The following is a 19593-nucleotide window of genomic DNA, read 5'->3' as shown; positions in this document are numbered from 1 at the left end:
TATCATGTGTAATCTAATTTCCTCTTCATATTCAGGTGTTTGAGAACATCCAAAGACTTGCCAAAGCATTTGTAGACCTTTACGCTGCAGGGAACCCACTTTTCAGATGTTGGGAAATTAAGATTTTTACAACTCACAGTAACCCATATATCACTATGGAAATCAAGTTTTGCAAGACCTTGTGTGGCTTCCAAGTAAATGGAAGTTTAGTTGAACAACTTACATCGTTATCCAAAAACATGGAGACATTTCTTCATGACTGGCGAACCTTCATGGACAGTCAAAGAAACGATAACTACTATTTAAACTATTTCACAGCAGAACAAATATTCTACTTGTGCAGTGTTGTGACTCCAGCAAACATGAATGCAGAAATTGATGACAAAGCACTGATGATGCTTTCTTTTATCAAACCAAACTGCACAACATCAGATGTCTGGGGTACATGGAAAAGGTTTCTTAACCACTATAAGCCTGGCAAAAAGGACAGTGAACACAGTGAGCCATCGTCACCCAGTGTTAGTCATTTTGCATACGACAGTGACTCACCAGATGAGGCAGACAAACCTGTTGGTTTGAAAGAATTGGAGAAGTTGTGGAATGGCTACATGAAGAACAACGAAATATTTTTCCATGACTTACTAGACATTAAGAGTTTAGGAGGTCTCTTGCAGATGATGACAGAAAACCCAAATCAGAATGAGTTGGAAGACGAACCGGTACTCTCAGAGACGAAAGATCATTCACTCAGAAGGGAGTTTCCAAAAGGCCTAAAGTCAAAACAACCTAATCTCATAATCTGCCAACATGATGAGATCCTGACTTCAAGTATCTGCTTGTACATGACCAGTGACTTTGAGCCATTACCAACTTATGATGAAGTGCTCTTGTGTACCCCTTCAACATCTTATGAACAAGTAGAGCTTTTCCTGAGAAGATGCCTCACATCAGGTGACACTGGCCAGAAGATTTACACAATGCTGTGGGCAGACCAGCTTTCCTATGATGTTAGCTGTGCAATGGAAAAGTGTTTTCACAAGCTGCATTCCCTGGAAACGGATTACAGGCTAGTGATCTTTTGCAGCTCTGATAGAGAGCACACTTACATTCCTAATGCATTCAGTCAATACAAAACAGACTTTGTGCCACAAGAGCCACTGAAAAGGATTCAACAGTATTTATCCCAGCATTACATCGTTACCTCAGATTACAAGAATGCTATGTTCAAAGGTGGCCATTATATGGGTATTGTTGCTTCCAGTCGGGCAGGAGTAGGTGAGTCGTTCATTTAAAAAAAAAATAACGTCCCTATGTAAAATTTCTCTCTGTGTCAGTTATATATAAATTGCAAGTTCAGATTATCAAATCTGTTATGATCAGATCACCTGTAATGCCTTTGTTATTTTTGATGCTATGATTTCTGTAAATCAACAGAATGTTATTCTATCATTTTAGGCAAATCCTTGTATGTCCAAAGATTGTATGAAAAACTAGACAAATGCGTTGAGCAAGGAAGTGCATTTAAGAAGTGTATCAGACTAACTGAACATGAAGTTGATGACCACAAGATTCTCCAGTTTTTGTATGACACACCAAAACAAAAAGATATTATGGTGTTTCACTTTGATGTCACATCCTCTGTAAGTTATTATTTTTATGTTACCATACTGAAAGTGCAATTATATCTTTATTTATTATTAATCTTTCCGGGTCGTAATTTTCTTTATTGAGTAACACATTTTTAATACCTGATTTCCAGGTGCAAAAGGGATTGAATGAATTTATATTCAAGCTTCTCTTTTTGCGGTCCCTGATGGATTCAGATGGACAGATGTGGCTCTGCAGACAGAACCACTTGTATATCATTGAATTACTAGAGTCCACAAATGATCAAATCACCAGTTTGGTAAGTGAACATTTTACTTTTTGTGCTTATCTTAAGAAATACAACTACACTATTTATTTTTCATTTGTTCTTTTTATTGTTGTGTCCTTGTCCTCTGAAAGATGGTTAAGTGGATTCTCAGGTACCAAAACAATTAACAACATTGTGCCTGAGTCTCCTTGTTCAGTGTCAGCTATAGGAAGGAACAATTATAACTGGCAAAATATGATATAAAATATGATATACCCGCTAGGAATTTACAGTTTCTAGCTTGTAGGTGAGCAAGGTATTATTTTTCTTGTAAACAAGTTTGAGCATAGACTTGCTGTTCTAAACTTTATTTATTTTTTTATACTTTTAGGGACGAAAAGAAAACTTTGCATTCACAGATATTTTCCCAAAGGTGATTTGCCATTCACCAAAAGAGGTTATGGCTTTGGAAATGCAAAAAGAACAAAATCCAAACATGGACTGCGATGACCCCCTAATGGATGATGAATGTTTCAGGAGTGAAGCTTATCAAAGACCATACCAGTACCTCACACATTTTCACAACCGTAGCAATCTTGACAACTTCACTTACCGAGGCATTGAAGGGACTCATGCAAAGTGTCTTCAGATACTCTTAATCTATTGTGGTATAATCGATCCATCATGGGCAGAGCTGCGTAACTTTGTCTGGTTTCTTAATCTTCAGTTGAAAGACTGTGAGAATTCAGATTTCTGCAAATTTGAGTTGGTTGGAGACACTCTTTGTGGGTTCAAAAACTTTGTGGTTGAGTTCATGATCTTGATGTCCAAAGACTTTGCAACACCATCACTATGCATCACTGACCAGAGCCCAGGGAGGCAACACGTTGACATCAGTGGACTAAAAGAAAAAGACTTAGCTCCATTCCTCATTAGAAAAAAGTGGGAATCAGAGCCACATCCATACATCTTTTTTAATGACGACCACATGTCCATGACATTCATTGGATTTCACCTTAGGCCCAATAACCAGAAAGGGTTTGATGCAGTAAATCCTTTGACAGAAGAAGTGATAAAGAAAAACATCATGACTCGACAGCTGTACAATGGCTTAAAACTTCAGAGAGTTCCTTTCAATGCAGACTTTGATCAGCTTCCAAGAGCTGACAAGATTGAGCATCTGTGCAGTGTGCTTGGCATCAAGTGGCCAACAGATCCTGATGAAACATATGAACTGACCACCGACAATATCCTCAAAATGATGGCAATTCATATGAGATTCAGGTGTGGCATTCCTGTCATCATAATGGGGGAGACAGGATCTGGCAAAACAAGGCTCATAAAATTTATGTGTGAACTAAGAAGATGTGGAGCACCAGCAGAAAACATGAAACTGGTCAAGGTTCATGGAGGAACTACATCAGAAATGATTTATGAGAAAGTGAAGGAAGCTGAAACTCTTGCAAGGACCAATAAAGAGAATCATGATCTTGACTCAGTACTTTTCTTTGATGAGGCAAACACCACAGAAGCCATCAGTAGCATCAAGGAGGTCCTTTGTGATAATTCAGTGCGGGGACAAGAGCTTGGCTCTAATACAGGCTTACAGGTCATTGCAGCCTGCAACCCTTACAGAAAACATACAGACAAAATGATTGACCGTCTGGAAGCTTCAGGACTGGGCTACCGGGTTCGGGCTGAGGAGACTGAAGACAGACTTGGCTCCATCCCTCTCCGCCAGCTTGTGTATCGTGTTCATGTGTTACCACCCAGTATGATATCTCTTGTTTGGGATTTTGGACAACTCAATGACACAACAGAGCAAATGTACGTCAAACAAATAGTGCAAAGACAGGTGAAGGCCAGTTCAGCTGAGAATGCCAATATCACAACAATAATTAAAGTGTTACTATCATCACAAAAGTTCATGAGGGAGAGGAAAAATGAATGCAGTTTTGTCAGCTTGAGAGATGTTGAGCGTTGCATGCAAGTATTTATGTGGTTCCACAAAAATTACAAAGATTTTTCTAAACATCTGGAAGACTTCTTTCAGCAACAATCACAGAGTGGAAAAAGCAACCCACAATCTTTACCTGCTAGTGACAGAGTAATTTGGTCACTCTTGATGGCTACTGGAGTGTGCTATCAGTCCTGTTTGGAGAGCAAAAAAAAATATCTGAAAACTATCAGTCAAATTCTACCTGATGAGTATACACCGCAAAGAATACGGCAAGAAATTCAACTCATGCAGGACCTCCTGCTCAATGGTGTACCCATGGCTGAGACAATAGCCAGAAATGAGGCTTTAAAAGAAAACTTTTTCATGATGGTGGTCTGCATTGAGCTGAGAATTCCCCTGTTTATTGTTGGGAAACCAGGAAGCTCCAAATCACTATCTAAAACTCTAGTTGCAGATGCAATGCAAGGTCCTACATCACATTCTGACCTCTACAAGAAGATGAAGCAAATACATCTGGTGTCTTTCCAGTGTAGCCCCCATTCAACTCCAGAAGGAATCATCAACACATTCAAGCAATGTGCCCGCTTTCAAGAAAGCAAAAACCTGGATGAATATATCTCAGTAGTTGTTCTTGATGAGATTGGATTGGCTGAGGATTCCCCGAAAATGCCACTGAAAGCACTGCACCCATTACTGGAAGAGGGTTGTGTTGATGATGAGCCAAAACCTCATAAAAGGGTTGGGTTCATTGGAATTTCCAACTGGGCACTGGACCCTGCCAAGATGAATCGTGGAATTTTCGTGTCCCGTGGAGATTTAAATAAGCAAGAGCTCATCAAAAGTGCCAGTGGAATCTGCTCCTCTGATCAACATGTTCTTGAAAAGATCAAACACCTGTTCCAACCTTTTGCAAAAGCATACATGACAGTATGCGATAAAAGCAAAGGATTTTTTGGTCTGCGAGACTTCTACAGTCTGATAAAAATGTTATTTTCAATTACCAAAACGTCTAATAAGCGTCCTACTGCAGATCAGATCACCGGAGCAGTCCTGCGAAACTTCAGCGGAAAAGATGATGTTGATGTAATTGACATATTCAGCAAAGAACTCAGAGATGACTTTTCCAATGCCAGAATCCCAACTATTGATTTGGTTAAGCAAAGCATCTCTCCAGCTTCTCAAATGGAGGAAAGTCGTTACCTTTTACTCCTCACAAAGAACTTTGCTGCTCTTCAGATTCTACAGGAGAAATTTTTCTGTCATCAAATCCGCCCAGAGATAATCTTTGGGTCGAGTTTCCCAAAGGATCAGGAATACACACAGATTTGCAGGAACATAAATCGTGTCAAGGTGTGCATGGAGACAGGACAGACAGTTGTGCTTCTCAACCTTCAAAATTTGTATGAAAGTCTGTACGATGCTCTAAATCAGTACTATGTGACCCTCGGAGGTCAAAAGTATGTTGATCTTGGATTAGGAACACATCGTGTGAAATGCAGAGTTCACCAAAACTTTAGGCTCATCATCATTGAAGAAAAGGAAGTGGTTTATGAGCAGTTTCCAATACCACTGATTAACAGGTTGGAGAAACACTACCTTGACATCAACACTGTCCTCACAGAGGAGCAGAAGGTCATTGCCAGACAACTGGAGGAATGGGTTAATGATTTTGTCTCCTTAAGTAGTTACTCCTCAGAAAAGAAGTATGATCCAAGTGATGTGTTCATCGGCTTCCACTCAGACACTTGTTCCTCTGTGATCATGCAAGTAACAGAGCGTGAGAGTACTGAAACGGATGCTCAGGCCATTTTGAAGAAAGCCAAAGGCATTCTGCTCAACTGTGCCACTCTGGACTCAGTGGTTCGTTTGGAAAAATCCAAACTTCCTGATGAGGAACGAGAGTGTTTATTGCAGGAATATGTTAAAGATGCAATGCACAGTTCACTGGGAGACTACATTGTATATCACACCCAGCAGCCCCAACAGTCACACTTCTTATTTACTGAGGTATTTTTTTGTTTGCTTTCAAATATTATAAAGAAAACAAAACAAAGGCAGAGTACTGTAATATTATTCAAATCAGGAAATGAAAACATGCCTTGAATTTTTAGGCCTAATGACTGTACTGTAAGGAAAAATTAACTTATATATTAACTATATTATCTGCATATGTTAGTATGTATGTTTATATTAATCATGCAATGAAATCATGTTGCAACTAGTTTTTACTAGATACAATCTTCTGAAAAAAATAGAATTATTGTCATTCTTACTTGATATTGTTAAAACAAAGTTTAATTTTCACTGGGGCTCATTAAATGAAAATCTGAATTTCAGAAAGAGAATATGTCTAATGCGTGTATAAACAATTCTAAGCCATTTGTGGTATGCAATATAAATTATGCACAATGGCATGTAAAAGATACATGAAAATACGCCGCACACGCACACAATTATGCTTTTTTCGCTTTTCTCTTAGCAAATGAGATATTTATTGATTAAGAATTTTGTCATTCTTGGTTCTTTTCCATTTCCAAGGTTACAACCTTTTCCAGGTTACTCACTGGCGCAGACACACAAGAGCTACAGAGTCTGATAAACCTTGATGCTGTTCAGCTGCTATTCCTGCAGCAGTTTGACACTGAGAACTCATTCCTCAAAAAAATCAGGTATGCATATATAGAAAACATATATGATCTGCAGGTGTTGATTTTAATCAAACTGAGTAACTGCCTTTTTCCGCATCCTTGTGCTTTAATATCTTATGATCCTTCTTAGTAGAAGTGTTTAAATAATGCTTATGTAATAGATGTAAGGATCAACATGCTGTTTGTTCAAATATATTTATTACAGTATTACAAGATGTTTATGTCTCAATACTAGGGATTTTCTGGGCTCAACACATAAAGACAAAGTGCTCATTATCCAAGCAGAGTATGATGAAGGATTTCACAAAAGAAACATTATTTCCTTAGCCAAGTGAGTGAGAAGATCATCACATCATCCCTTACTGTTATATAACTTGCTGACATTAGTGCAACATCTCTCATTCTTTTTTTCTTTTACATATTATTTGGATTTCTAAGGTATGTGTGCTTCAATGAAATAAACAAGAGTGACACTACTGATGACACAAAGACATTTGTGTACTTTGTCATCAAACTACCTCGCATGGAGGGTGGTACCTCCTATGTTGGGTTTCAAGGCGGTTAGTCTTGCGACACACACACAAACACACACACAAAATCAATGTTTATCTCATATCAAGAACTTTTTCATAACATGACAACATTAATATTCTATTATTTAAGACTAGTTTGTATAGAATATTTTCTATGCATAACACAGCATGTTTGCTAGAGAGTTATTTCTGGGATGCTGGTGTGATAGCTCCCTCAGGACAAGGATTCCGGTCAGAGAGTGGGGCACAGAGAGTTCTTTCCAGATATACTTTAATGAACATTAACTGATTGAACAGCAGGACAGTAGTACAGCAACTGACATACTCAGTGAGAGTATGGGGGTGCGTATGTGTGTAGTTCTAAATTACAAGAAAACAGGGAGAATAACAATTATTACATGACAAATATAACAATTATTATGTTTCAACATCAGACACCAATAATGAATTACAACATAAGTGATCAGCTAAATGCTCTGGCTTAATGAAATCTCATAGTGCCATTTTAAACAGGCAGAAAGCAGGAATATCTGCATATCCCAAGAAACAAAAAAGGCATAACAGCTCAATATTAATAAAAATCAGCAATTAGGTGGTCAGAGCCATATAGGTGCCAAATAACCTTACTGCTATACCCAAATCCGCCCCTTGTTAAAGGCTACGGTTGAAGTCACATGCTTCTACCAATATCAGTCAGGTACATGTCCTATAATGTGATACTCCTAAGATAAAGCCCCTAAAGGATATAAACAATATGTCAAAGTATAGATCCGTCTCCTGCTAGTTAGCCTCCATGGAGATGTGTACTTTAGCAAAATAATACCACAGCTTTCTAACAACTTCCCAAAATTAACAGTAGACTTATATTCATCCTACTCAATGAATTTGGGAATTGACTCTTAGAGCTAGAGAGGACTCACATTTGTGCAGGAACACACACGGCTGGAAATCGCTACTCCCCCGCACTCATGAAAAAATGCACTTAGTACACATCGGACTCGTAGTACGGCTGGACTGTCGTAAAAGCATGTGACATCATCATCCAGCAAACAGTGAGAACAAAGTGGAAAACTTATTAATGTATAAAGAAATTACCACTACAATTATAACAATGAAACTGCAATAGGAGGAGATTTTCTAACAAAGTTGTAACACCAAAAGCAAAGCATCAAAAGAGACACACTTCAAATAACAGTTAAAATTTGCAAACTGTGTCTTTCTTAATGTGATTTTTTTCAGGTCATTGGAGGTCTGTTCACATTGATGATCTCAGAAGATCAAAAGAGTTTGTTTCAGATGTTCTTTCCTTGAAAAATCAGTGCATCAGTGATCTTTTTAAAGCTCCACCTAAGGGTAATTCATCAAATCCTTTTTCTACATAATATTTTGTATATCAAGGGAAAAAACACACATAATTCTCTCTTTCAAAGGCATGGGGACAGAAGACTCCACTAGTGTGCCACAGAAATATGACTCCACTGTAAGTGTTATTTACCTTAAAGAATAGTGTCCCTATTTCCATTTAACCAAAGTATAATTCACTTAACTGTTAAATGAATAGGTTTAACATTTTTCCACAATTTCTTTCTTTTATCTTTGTTGTCTGCAGTAGTTTTCATTTTGTGGATAACTAGTGTGTATGTGTACTGGTGCTATTTACTCTTTTCAGGCATTGGAATGTTTGTTTGACACAACAAATTTGGTGAGAAGTTGTGTTCAGAGTGCAGTGAGCATGCTGAGAGATGAAGCAAACAGTGGTGAATTCAGCACTAAGAGAGTTGAGAATCTGCTCACTCTTCTGGATGGAAACTATACCCAAGGTTAGAAAATAAGTCAGTAAAGATTATCTTTTGATATCAGTCCTGTGCTGGGCACCACTATAGTGAAACTGCAGCCAAAATACAACAATGTGATGTGTAGTTAATTTTGTTTCAAAGGATTATTTGCAAAAATTGTGAGGAAGCGACTTCACTCACTGTTAAAGGATTATGAGGCCAACATGCACAATCCAAAAAGCTGGGTCCTAAACGAGGCATCTAATGACAGTGCTCTTCAAGAAGGAGGGACGTTCCTGTAAGTTTCTCTAATATTTGCAGTACACCCTGATGGTCTGCATTTGACTTTTTTGGTACATTTAAATGCAGTTATTTCTGATATTTGTTTACAATTTATTGATAGTTTTCTAGCGTCAAACATAAAATACATAAGGGCAAACAACAGAAACTGATGCAAATAGTTTCATTTGACAGACTTGCCGCAGCTGTAACTTTAGGTAAATATCAGGAAATGTATGTTTAATTTTAAGAATGTTGTATGATTATTTCTTTCAGACACACACTCTGGAGGAAAATCCAAACGGTTGTCACCCCACTTCTAGCCTACTTGGTCTCAATCATTGACCGAGATTGCAATATGGACCTTCTCCGGGAAGATGAAGAACACATTGGGATCCTGTGGCTTGAGATTTTTGGAAACAAAGAGATGCTCAGTTTGCCTTATGTCAGGGTGGAAAACAAGTAGGTATCTCTTGGTTAGAGAATGTAGACATTTACAGGCCAATTCATGGGTGCATTTTGCTCATTCTGGGTCAGTATCCCTGTTGCCTTTAAAACTGTCTTAATTCTTCATGGCTTCAAGATTCAATAAGGTGTTCGAAATATCAATGAGATTTTGGACCACACTGACATGATAGGATCGCACAGCTGCTTTTGGACTGGTTGTTCGTGATACGAATCTCCCATTCCACCACATCCCAAAGGGACTCTATTGGATTGAGATCTGGTGACCGAGGAGGCCATTTGAAGACAGGGAACTCACTGTCATGCTCAAGAAACCAGTTTAAAATCATATGACGTGGCACTGTGTTGTGGCTTTAAAGTTGCAACAATAGAGATGGTTCTGTGGGAAAATCTCAGTGAATCAGCAGTTTTGGAATTAGGGCACCAGTGTACCTTCCACATTGGTCGCTTTGCGCACTGCCGTAGTATAATCATACAGTTACTTCTATTTATGACCGCTGATAAGGCACAAAAAGATGGTGCAGTATTCTCTTAAATACAGTAGTAGCTCCTTTCTACAAAAACACCATTACTCATACCAACTTGACTGGTGCCAACAACAAAAGGCACTTTCAAAGTCACTTAAATTGCATTGTGATGCTTGAGCAGGCTGTCTTTACCATGTATATATCTAAACTTACTAAGTTGTTGCTGTTTGCTGATTAGACATTTAAGTTAATGAACAGTTGAAGAGCCAATGAAGTGGCCAGTGTATTCCGTGCATATTGTTTTATTTACATCTAATTCATATTGTTGAAATCTGAACCTTCAAGACAGTCTGGTTTTTTTTAATGATCTGGCACAAGAAAACTGTATTTACACTAAAGTTAATTACAGTATCTGTTTCAAAAAACATCCATAATGGTTTTCATTTGTTTGTTTTTCTGACTCTCTCACTTCTCCAGAGTATTAATGGTACAAAGCCATGTCACAGGTGGCCATACCATGTTCTGCCGCCTGCCCTTCAGTTGGTGGATCAAAGAGTTCCTAGATGGGCTCATGATGCAAACATCCAGACATCAAAGTAAATTTATAGTACAAGTAACATGTGTAGACTGTCTAAGAGTTGCACTCTCTTTTTTAGATTAAATTCTAACAAATTAGTGACTCCCTCAACTTTGTGTTTTTTCAGCTTCTTCACCTAGCCGTTTCTATGATTTGTTCTTGAAAACTCCACTTGGCACTTACATGGCAGGAAAGGAAATAAATGAAAAAATGAAGAGAAGATTTTTCAAAAGGTATCTACAGGATTTTGTTTCGATGATCATGAAAGTGGCATCAGATGAAGAATTACAGGTGAGAGCAATGCGATGTGACGGATTGTGCATAATAATGATCCCCATTAGTGCAATATGACAGTTTATTTCCTCAAGTATAGATATGTTGCACCTTGGCTGGAAAATGCTTTTTTATCTGTGTTTGATTAATGTTACTTTCAATCCGCCATAAATCCCACTACTGTCACTGAACTTGAACTCCAGCAAAACAAAAACATTTAACTGTTGATAATACAGTTTTGTCTGCTATCCCATCAGTTAATATATGACAACTTAGATCAATTAAACCCTTTTTTGCATTTTTTTAAATAATTTGTTGGTAAAAACTAATCACCGTACACTCTAAAGTAGATACAAAAGTAAGTAGTTTGGACTGAACGTGGAAGTATTATAATTGATGGCAACAAACTGCAAAACAACTCAGTTTTATAGAGATTAAATCATTATTCCATTAATTATACTTTTATTTTAACCCTATACACGGCTAGCAGTAGTAACTACTTGTCTGGAACTCTATAAACTTTACTGAAAATCTTTGTCAATTTCAATCCAGTTTCAGATTCCACTATTACATTACATGTAATATTAATTTTAAGTTACTTTAAACAAATAGATCAATATATTGTTAATCTATTTGGTCCTTTACTCCTCAGCTCCTCTGTCAGGCAATGGCCAGTTGTGCTGATGAAGTACGGAAACGAAAACAAGATGATGAGCTTTCTCTCCCACTCATCCACATTGCCTATCATTTTTACCAAAACCGTCTTCAGAACCTCTCACGGATGATTTCTCTTCATCCTGAAGTTATTTCCCCTTTGCGAACAAACACGGTCATTAGCAGTTGTCCTGCAATGGTGAGCACATTTCTTCATTCCTGGTGTTCTTGGTATTGATTTTTTCACATTCTTGAGACAAGAATGACACAGGATGTTAAAAATATTGCAAAACTAATGAATCACTTACAGACTGTTTTGCTTTCCTGTAGGTTTTGGATGTCTATGCAGCCAGGGCATGTGTTGAAAGCCTGGAACCTTCTAACTTAGAGAATGATACTGTCTGCCAGCGCTGGCTGAGGAAGGTGAAGAAGGTGCAGGCTTCTTTGGAGTTGATTTGCTTCCAAAGCAGTAGCAAACAATACAGTGAGCACTGCCGGAAAGTACTCCATGATGTCAGGTAAGATACTGATGCAGTGAATTGAAATTCTGATGCCCAGTTCTCTCTAGTGTTACTGAAAGAACCTCTCAAAGGATTATTGTAGTCATCCATTGTGTGACTTATGTGGGGATTACTGTAATGCAGAATATTCTTGTTTAATCAAAGTCCCGTAGCTCACTTATTTCAAAATCAGCTTTATGGCCTTCACTACAGTGGCTTTCAGCTGCTGTTTGTTTGTGGGCCTTTCTGTCTGAAGTTTAGTCTTCAACAAATGAAATGCTCAGTTGGGTCAAGATCAGGTGACTGACTTGGCCATTCGAGAATATCCCTTTTTTTTTTTTTTTTGCTTTAATAAACTCCTGGGTTGCTATTACTATATGTTCTGTATTGTGAAACACCACCCAGTCCATTTAACTGCATTTAGCTGAATTTCAGGTGTGTCAGTGTCACTGGCAGCCATCCACACCCAAGCCATCACACTGCTTCCAGCGTGTTTTACAGATGATCTGGTATGCTTTTGATCATGAGCTGTTCCACCCCTTCTTCTTGCCATAATTCTGGTAAAGATTGATCTTGGTTTTATCTGTCCAAAGAATGTTTTTCCAGAACTTTGTTGGCTTGATGTGTTTAGCAAAGTCCAATCTAGCCTTTCTATTCTTGAGGCTTATGAGTGGCTTGTACATTGCAGTGAACCCTCTGTATTTACTTTCAAGACATTTCATGTCTTCTCTTTATGGTAGACAGGGATATTGATACTTCCAGGAGAGTGTTGTTCACTTTGTTGGTTGTTGTGAAGGGATTTCTCTTCACCATGGAAATGATTCTGCGATCATCCACCACTGTTGTCTTCCACGGACGTCCAGCTCTTGTTGCGTTGCTGAGCTCACCAGTGCGTTCTTTGTTTTTGAGGATGTATCAAACTGTAAATTTTGCCACTCCTAACATTGTAGCCATTTCGCGGATGGATTTGTTCTGTTTATGCAGCTTGAGGATGGCTTGTTTCACCTGCATGGAGAGCTCCTTTGACTGCATGTTGTCTCAACAGCACAATCTTCCAAATGCAAGCACCACACCTCAAATTAACTCCAGGCATTTTATCTGCTTAACTGATAATGACATAACGAAGGAGCTAATCATAACTGCCCGTGAAATGGCCTTTGAGTCAATTGTCCAATTGGTCCCTTTAAAAAGAGAGTGGCACATGTAAAGGAGCTGAAACTCCTAAACCCTACATCCATTTGAATGTGGATACCCTCAAATGAAAGGTCCATTATTTCACTATAATTGGAACATGTTTCAGTAAACCGGTTAAAGAACAAAACTTGTCCATGTCCAAATATATATGGGCATAACTGTAGTTTGAAGTGGGAATTTATTGCTACAGGGTGCCAGCAGCATTATAGTGTAATAGTAATGACACAGCAGTATATACTTTAACACAACATAGGTCACATGTAAGCAAGTAGTGATTTTCCTGCTTTTCCGCCATGTCACTGCATTAGTAATTTCCATCCACTGCTTGCTCTTCCTGTCCTATAGAATGGAAGTAGCAAGTGCAGCTATCAGTGTTTGGTTGAATCATTTGTTTACATTTGGGTTGCACATCACCGGCTACTGCTATCACAAAGTTTTTTGTGTTTTTCTGGTGGTTGTTAAAACTAATCTTATTTTACAAAATTTTCATTGGAAGCTGACATGCATCTCTCTGTCATTCCTTGGGCTTGTCTTGTCATTGCACAGACTAGAGGATATGAACGCATAGGGTTTAGCAATGATATTGAAATATATATATATATATATATTTTAATTATTATTAACTGTGATTATATCTGTAATATTTTTTGCAGTAATGGCTGGAAGCGCATCTACATCCTTTCTTTTTTTGTTGAACACATGCTACTGGGTTTCCAAAATGAAGATGGTCAGATCAGGACACATGTCCTTAACACCATTAAAACTCTTAGCAATGTAAGTGGGTGTTTTGTTTTATTACATATTATATTGTTTTGTTTTGTTTTTTAACAAGCAGTTAAACTGTTGTACCTAATGAAGTGGCTGGTGAGTTTATTCAGGTCAAATCTGGTTTGCTTTAGGTTTAATTTACAAAATTAAAGCTGACCAAGCTCAACATAAGCAGATTTTTCTGTAACCTGTCCATGCCTTGCAGATTTTTGTTCTGACAAAATCTGACAAAGTTATCTTGTTTTACATGATGTTCTGCTAACAAAAACAATTTATAACAACATAATTGTTTATTATTATTGTATTGTTTATAATTTTGATCTACTTCTAAGGTTCTGCAGGAAAACTCAGATGTAAAATCTATGAAGGGTTTTGAAGCTGTAGTTAAAGTCCTGAAGTCCTGTAAACAGGAGGCAACTACTCAGCTTTTCAGGTAATGCTCTCTGACTATTAGCAGAGTTTTTTTATCATATTATATGAAATACTGAAGACTGTTCTTTAGCAAAGCCATTGGAAGGACCTTAAAGTCGGGTGTACAAAACTGTGTGTGTGTGTGTGTGTGTGTGTGTGTGTGTGTGTGTGTGTGTGTGTGTGTGTGTGTGTGTGTGTGTTTATGAAAACAATAAAAAGTCTCTTAAGATGCAGCAGTCAAAACATACAATAAGCTGACTAGACCCTATGCAAATATGCATATTTTACATTTCCCAAAAACCAGATTTGTTCACCTTGCATCACTGTCAAGTTCTAATTTGCAACAAAGGTAAAAGTGTCAAACTATTGCTTAGTGATAAAGTTAAACACATTTGGTAGGGGATGTTGTGATATCTACCTTTTACAACAGGGGTGCTGCAGTACCCCCAGAACCTCCACTTCCCATAGCCTTTTTCTTTTTTTGCACTTAAGCTAATGTGATTGTTGGTTGCATTTTCCTGAAGGTTTGGCCTTGAGTGTGGGGTGTGCATGAGAGAGCCTCAGGAAACAGTGGGACTGCCATGCAATCACATCTATTGCTTAACATGTATTAAGAACAGCCTTGATGCAGGACAGACATCATGTCCAAGGTGCCGCCAACAATTACCAGATGATTTCCAACCTGAAGACATAAGGTGAGCTATTTGTTTAAATAGCTGATAAAGTATTTAACAGCGCAACTATAAACATTTACATGGAAAACGTGCTCTTCTCATGATCTCAGAATAGAGTAGTATGGCTTGTGGAATTCAGCTGTTCACATTCAAAAGTGTATGGCTGCTTCATATTATCAGTCTTTATTACAGCCTTCCTGGAGTTACGTTTGAAAAGTAACACAGCCTTCAGTAATGACTGAGTGCCATTTGGTCAGTGATCAAACCTGCAATGATCAATTATAGGTTTATCTCATTAGTGATAAAGTGCAGAAATTGCATGCTAATTTGCAAAACAAAAAACAACTTAATTACCTAGATGTTTACTACAATGCATGCCACCACCAGTGTTGGGCAAGTTACTTTGAAAAAGTAATTCAATTATAGTTACTAGTTACTTCTTCAAAAAAGTAACTGAGTTAGTAACTGAGTTACAATATTCTAAAAGTAATTAATTACTTGGAAAAGTAACTATTGCGTTACTTAAAAAAAAACAAAGAACATTTAACCCTCTGGGGTCCAGGGTATAATAGGCCATCTTTTTACTACTCTTGATTTTCCCTCCACATTTTACCTTTAAAAACTATTTGCTTTGCCTTGTTTGGTATCATTCTTTTTAGCACAACATCACGTGTCTGAATTTACAGTCATGTTTTCATTTTGACAAACTGTATAACCAGAATTGATCTAAAATCAGACAAAAACCATAAAATCAGAGTAGAAAAAGTTATATTTTTACTGTAACAACCATAAACATGTTTAATGAATCATATTTCATAACTTCAAATGCAAATATTAATTGTCAATTTTAAAATCCTATGCACAAGTTTTGCAAACAACAAATTTATTTGCATCCATTTACCTTGATTTTTTAAATAACCATTTCAAACTATTTACAGAACAATCAGCTGTTCTTCAATAAGATGCCACAAATTATTTGTGCCACTCCAAAAACATAATGTCTGTCCACTATAAAGGAGAACATCACAGCCTGATACCTGCAGGTCTGACAGCAGCAGGTGTATCACTCCTGTTTCTACCTGGAGACAGCAGTCGCCTCATTGTTCTAACACACAACACAAAACTATCCACAACACTACACACTAACTACACAAGACAACACATTAACTACACACTCCAAACACGCTAAACGTCACAAATCTCTCACATCTCAAAACTCGCTCTCTCTCTTTTTCTGCTCTCTCTCTCTCCGTCACTCCTAAAACTTCCCCTGTTTTGTTTTGGTTTTTTGCTCATAAGCAGAGAGTGCTTGCTAGCGCTAACGTGGCGAAACTATTGAGGTAAAAACGCGTATATATTGTTTATCATGGCTCTGGTTTTACGTGGCCTATCAACACAATTTATAAACTGGTATATATCACCTTGTTGCTTTGTCTTTAAGTGGTCATGTGATTGGCTTACCACGACTACTTTATTCTTCCTCAGTCAAACAGCAGCACTCCTGCGATTGTTTTGCCCCTTAGCTCCAGGTGTTGTGCTAGACAGTGATCGTGATTGCCGTCCGCGGGAGCGCGCGCAGCTGCTTAAAGCTGTAGCACCCAGATTACTTACAGCTACTTCCTGCAGCTGATATAAGATGCGGTAAGCTGAAGACAGCTTCAACCGTCTGTTTGTTGAAAAATAGTAACGGACCGCGTTTCCTTGTTAGTAACTGTAACGGCGTTGTAACGATAGGAATAGTAATTAGTTAGATTACTCGTTACTGAAAAAAGTAACGCCGTTAATAACGCCGTTACTTGTAATGCCGTTATTCCCATCACTGGCCACCACACAGGTGGAACCTACTTCTGTGTACATGCGTGCAACAAGATTGGCTCATTTTTCTTCAACAAATGACTGAGTACCATTTGGTCAGTGGGCGATTGTTGCTCAAGAGTTGGCAGTTCGTCTTGTAATCGGAAGGTTGCCAGTTCGAGCCCCGGCTCGGACAGTCTCAGTCGTTGTGTCCTTGGGCAAGACACCTCACCGTTGCCTACTGGTACTGGAGGGCCCGGTGGCGCCAGTGTCTGGCAGCCTCGCCTCTGTCAGTGTGCCCCAGGGCAGCTGTGGCTACAATGTAGCTTGCCATCACCATTGTGTGAATGACTGAATGTAGTGTAAAGCGCTTTGGGGTCCTTAGGGACTAAGTAAAGCGCTATACAAATACAGGCCATTCCCATTGCCCCCTGGTTTGACTGTTGATTTGCTTTTTGGTGGGAGGGGGGGCAACCAACATCTTACCCTTAACAGAATACTGTTATAGATTACACACGTTACACAGGTAGGTGGAACTTGCTGCTGCAAGTGGACAAAATATGCTGAAGGTTAGGGCTTGGAGAACTGCAGAGACATGCTGTATCAATGAATGGTGGGGCTGGGCAGGTGTCACAATGTTGGTCTAATCAAAAAACAGTTTAGAATGGCATTCAGTCCTTTCCACTTTGTCAAGAGTCATTGTAAGATTTGGCTTTCACCCTATAGAGCAGGGGTGGGCAATCTCAGTCCACGAGGGCCGGTGTCCCTGCAGGTTTTAGATCTCACCTTGGGTCAACACACCTGAATCACATGATTAGTTCGTTACCAGGCCTCTGGAGAACTTCAGGACATGTTGAGGAGCTAATTTAGCCATTTAAATCAGCTGTGTTGGTTCGAGGACACATCTAAAACCTGCAGGGACACCGGCCCTCGTGGACTGAGATTGCCCACCCCTGCTATAGAGCCTCCATTTTGGCTAACTCAGAGACACTATACTCTTTCCTATACCTTCTTGAAGCTGCAGACCATATTTTTAGAGCCTCTTTCCACCATAAACCAACAATTGTTTTAGCCTAGTAATTGCCTAGGCCTTAACAATAAGCCTTGCCTTCTATTTGCAACCTGTCTTAACACTTGTGTTTATAGTGCACATTCCCACCTCTGATGAATCCCTCAACTCTAGGGTTGGGGTTAGGCATTAATTTCTGACGGTTAGGGTTAGAGTAATGGGCTAGCATTGTGAAAGCATTATGTCAGTTCAATGTCCTCACTAAGACAATAAAACACTGGACTTACTGTATGCCAATGCTGAAGAGGCATACAGTTCATCACCTCTAACTCCCCTGGGCAGATCTAATCACAACCTGGTGCACCTTGTCCCTGTGTATGAGCCCTTAGTGCGCAGGGAGCCACCAGCCACCCGCACAGTGCAGAAATGGTCGGAGGAGAGCGAGGAGGCTCTTAAGGATTGTTTTGAGTCTACTGTGTGGGAGGTGATCTGTGACGACCACGGAGAGGACATCGACAGCCTTGTGACATGCATTACGGACTATATTAACTTCTGTGTGGATAACACCGTACCTACCAGGACTGTGCGGTGTTTCTCTAACAACAAACCGTGGATTACCGCAGAAATTAAAGCCGTCCTCAAGCAGAAGAGGAGGGCCTTCAAATCCAGAGACAAAGAGGAGTCGAAAAGGGTGCAGAGAGAGCTGAGAGGACTGATAAGGAATGGGAAGCACAGCTACAGGAGATGGAGAACAATGCTGGTGAAGTCTGGAGAGGCCTCAGAACCATCTCAGGCCACAAAGGTCAGAACTCTCTGCCCGGGGGTGGGCAAATGAACTGAATCATTTCTTCAAAAGATTTGATTCATCCATGAGGCAATCTTCAACATCGGCTGCAGACTCACCCACCCCCACTACTGCTGTTCCACCTCTGACACCTCAGACACCTCACACCTCCTCTACTCACCCTGCTCACTCCTCCCCACCCCCAACAACAGCATCCAATACACACTCATCACAAGGCTCCAGCCTGTCTCTCTCAACCACCCAGGTTAGGAGGGAACTGAGGAGGATTAAAGCCAAGAAGGCAGCGGGTCCAGATGGCATCAGCTCAAGGGTCGTCAGGTCCTGCACAGACCAGTTGTGTGGGGTGATGGAGCACCTCTTCAACCTGAGCCTGAGGCTGGGGAGAGTCCCACAGCTCTGGAAAACCTCCTGTGTTGTACCAGTGCCAAAGACTTCATGTCCCAAGGACCTCAACAGCTATAGGCCGGTGGCTCTGACATCCCACCTGATGAAGACCTTGGAGCGGCTGGTCCTGGCTCAGCTTCGGCGCCTTGTGAGCTCATCACTGGACCCACTTCAGTTTGCCTACCAGCCTGGCATTGGAGCGGATGGTGCCCTCATTCACCTCCTACATCATTCCCTCTCTCACCCGGAGACCGCTGGGAGCACTGTGAGAATTGTGTTCTTTGATTTCTCCAGTGCCTTCAACACCATTCTTCCCATGGTCCTGAAGGACAAGCTGGAAAACACAGGAGTGGACCACCGCCTCACTACCTGGATTTTGGACTACCTCACCGACCGACCACAGTATGTGAGAACTCAGGGCTGTGTGTCGGACAGGGTCGTCTGCAGTACGGGGGCCCCACAGGGAACGGTTCTGGCTCCGTTCCTCTTCACCATCTACACTGCAGACTTCTCCCACAACTGCACCCAGTGCTTCCTGCAGAAGTTCTCTGATGACTCTGCTATAGTC

The 19593-nt window shown here is 39.7% G+C and overlaps 1 protein-coding gene across 1 annotated transcript in view; it reads left to right on the top strand.

Moving 5' to 3' along the window:
• Positions 1–19593, top strand: part of LOC134642760 (E3 ubiquitin-protein ligase rnf213-alpha-like) — a 48480-nt gene that overhangs the window by 14241 nt on the left and 14646 nt on the right. The window contains exons 12-29 of the mRNA XM_063494712.1: positions 36–1275; positions 1456–1640; positions 1760–1916; positions 2251–5822; positions 6354–6484; positions 6699–6794; positions 6902–7023; positions 8236–8349; positions 8631–8816; positions 8934–9069; positions 9327–9512; positions 10460–10578; positions 10687–10850; positions 11485–11685; positions 11817–12004; positions 13834–13954; positions 14281–14381; positions 14884–15054. Coding sequence (XP_063350782.1) covers positions 36–1275; positions 1456–1640; positions 1760–1916; positions 2251–5822; positions 6354–6484; positions 6699–6794; positions 6902–7023; positions 8236–8349; positions 8631–8816; positions 8934–9069; positions 9327–9512; positions 10460–10578; positions 10687–10850; positions 11485–11685; positions 11817–12004; positions 13834–13954; positions 14281–14381; positions 14884–15054 — 7190 coding nt within the window. The remainder of the gene's footprint in view (positions 1–35; positions 1276–1455; positions 1641–1759; positions 1917–2250; positions 5823–6353; positions 6485–6698; positions 6795–6901; positions 7024–8235; positions 8350–8630; positions 8817–8933; positions 9070–9326; positions 9513–10459; positions 10579–10686; positions 10851–11484; positions 11686–11816; positions 12005–13833; positions 13955–14280; positions 14382–14883; positions 15055–19593) is intronic.

The sequence above is a fragment of the Pelmatolapia mariae genome, linkage group LG15 (assembly GCF_036321145.2).
Source record: "Pelmatolapia mariae isolate MD_Pm_ZW linkage group LG15, Pm_UMD_F_2, whole genome shotgun sequence".
Lineage (NCBI taxonomy): Eukaryota > Metazoa > Chordata > Actinopteri > Cichliformes > Cichlidae > Pelmatolapia > Pelmatolapia mariae.
The sequence above is the reverse complement of the archived record's forward strand: the minus strand, read 5'-3'. Positions and strand labels throughout refer to the sequence as shown.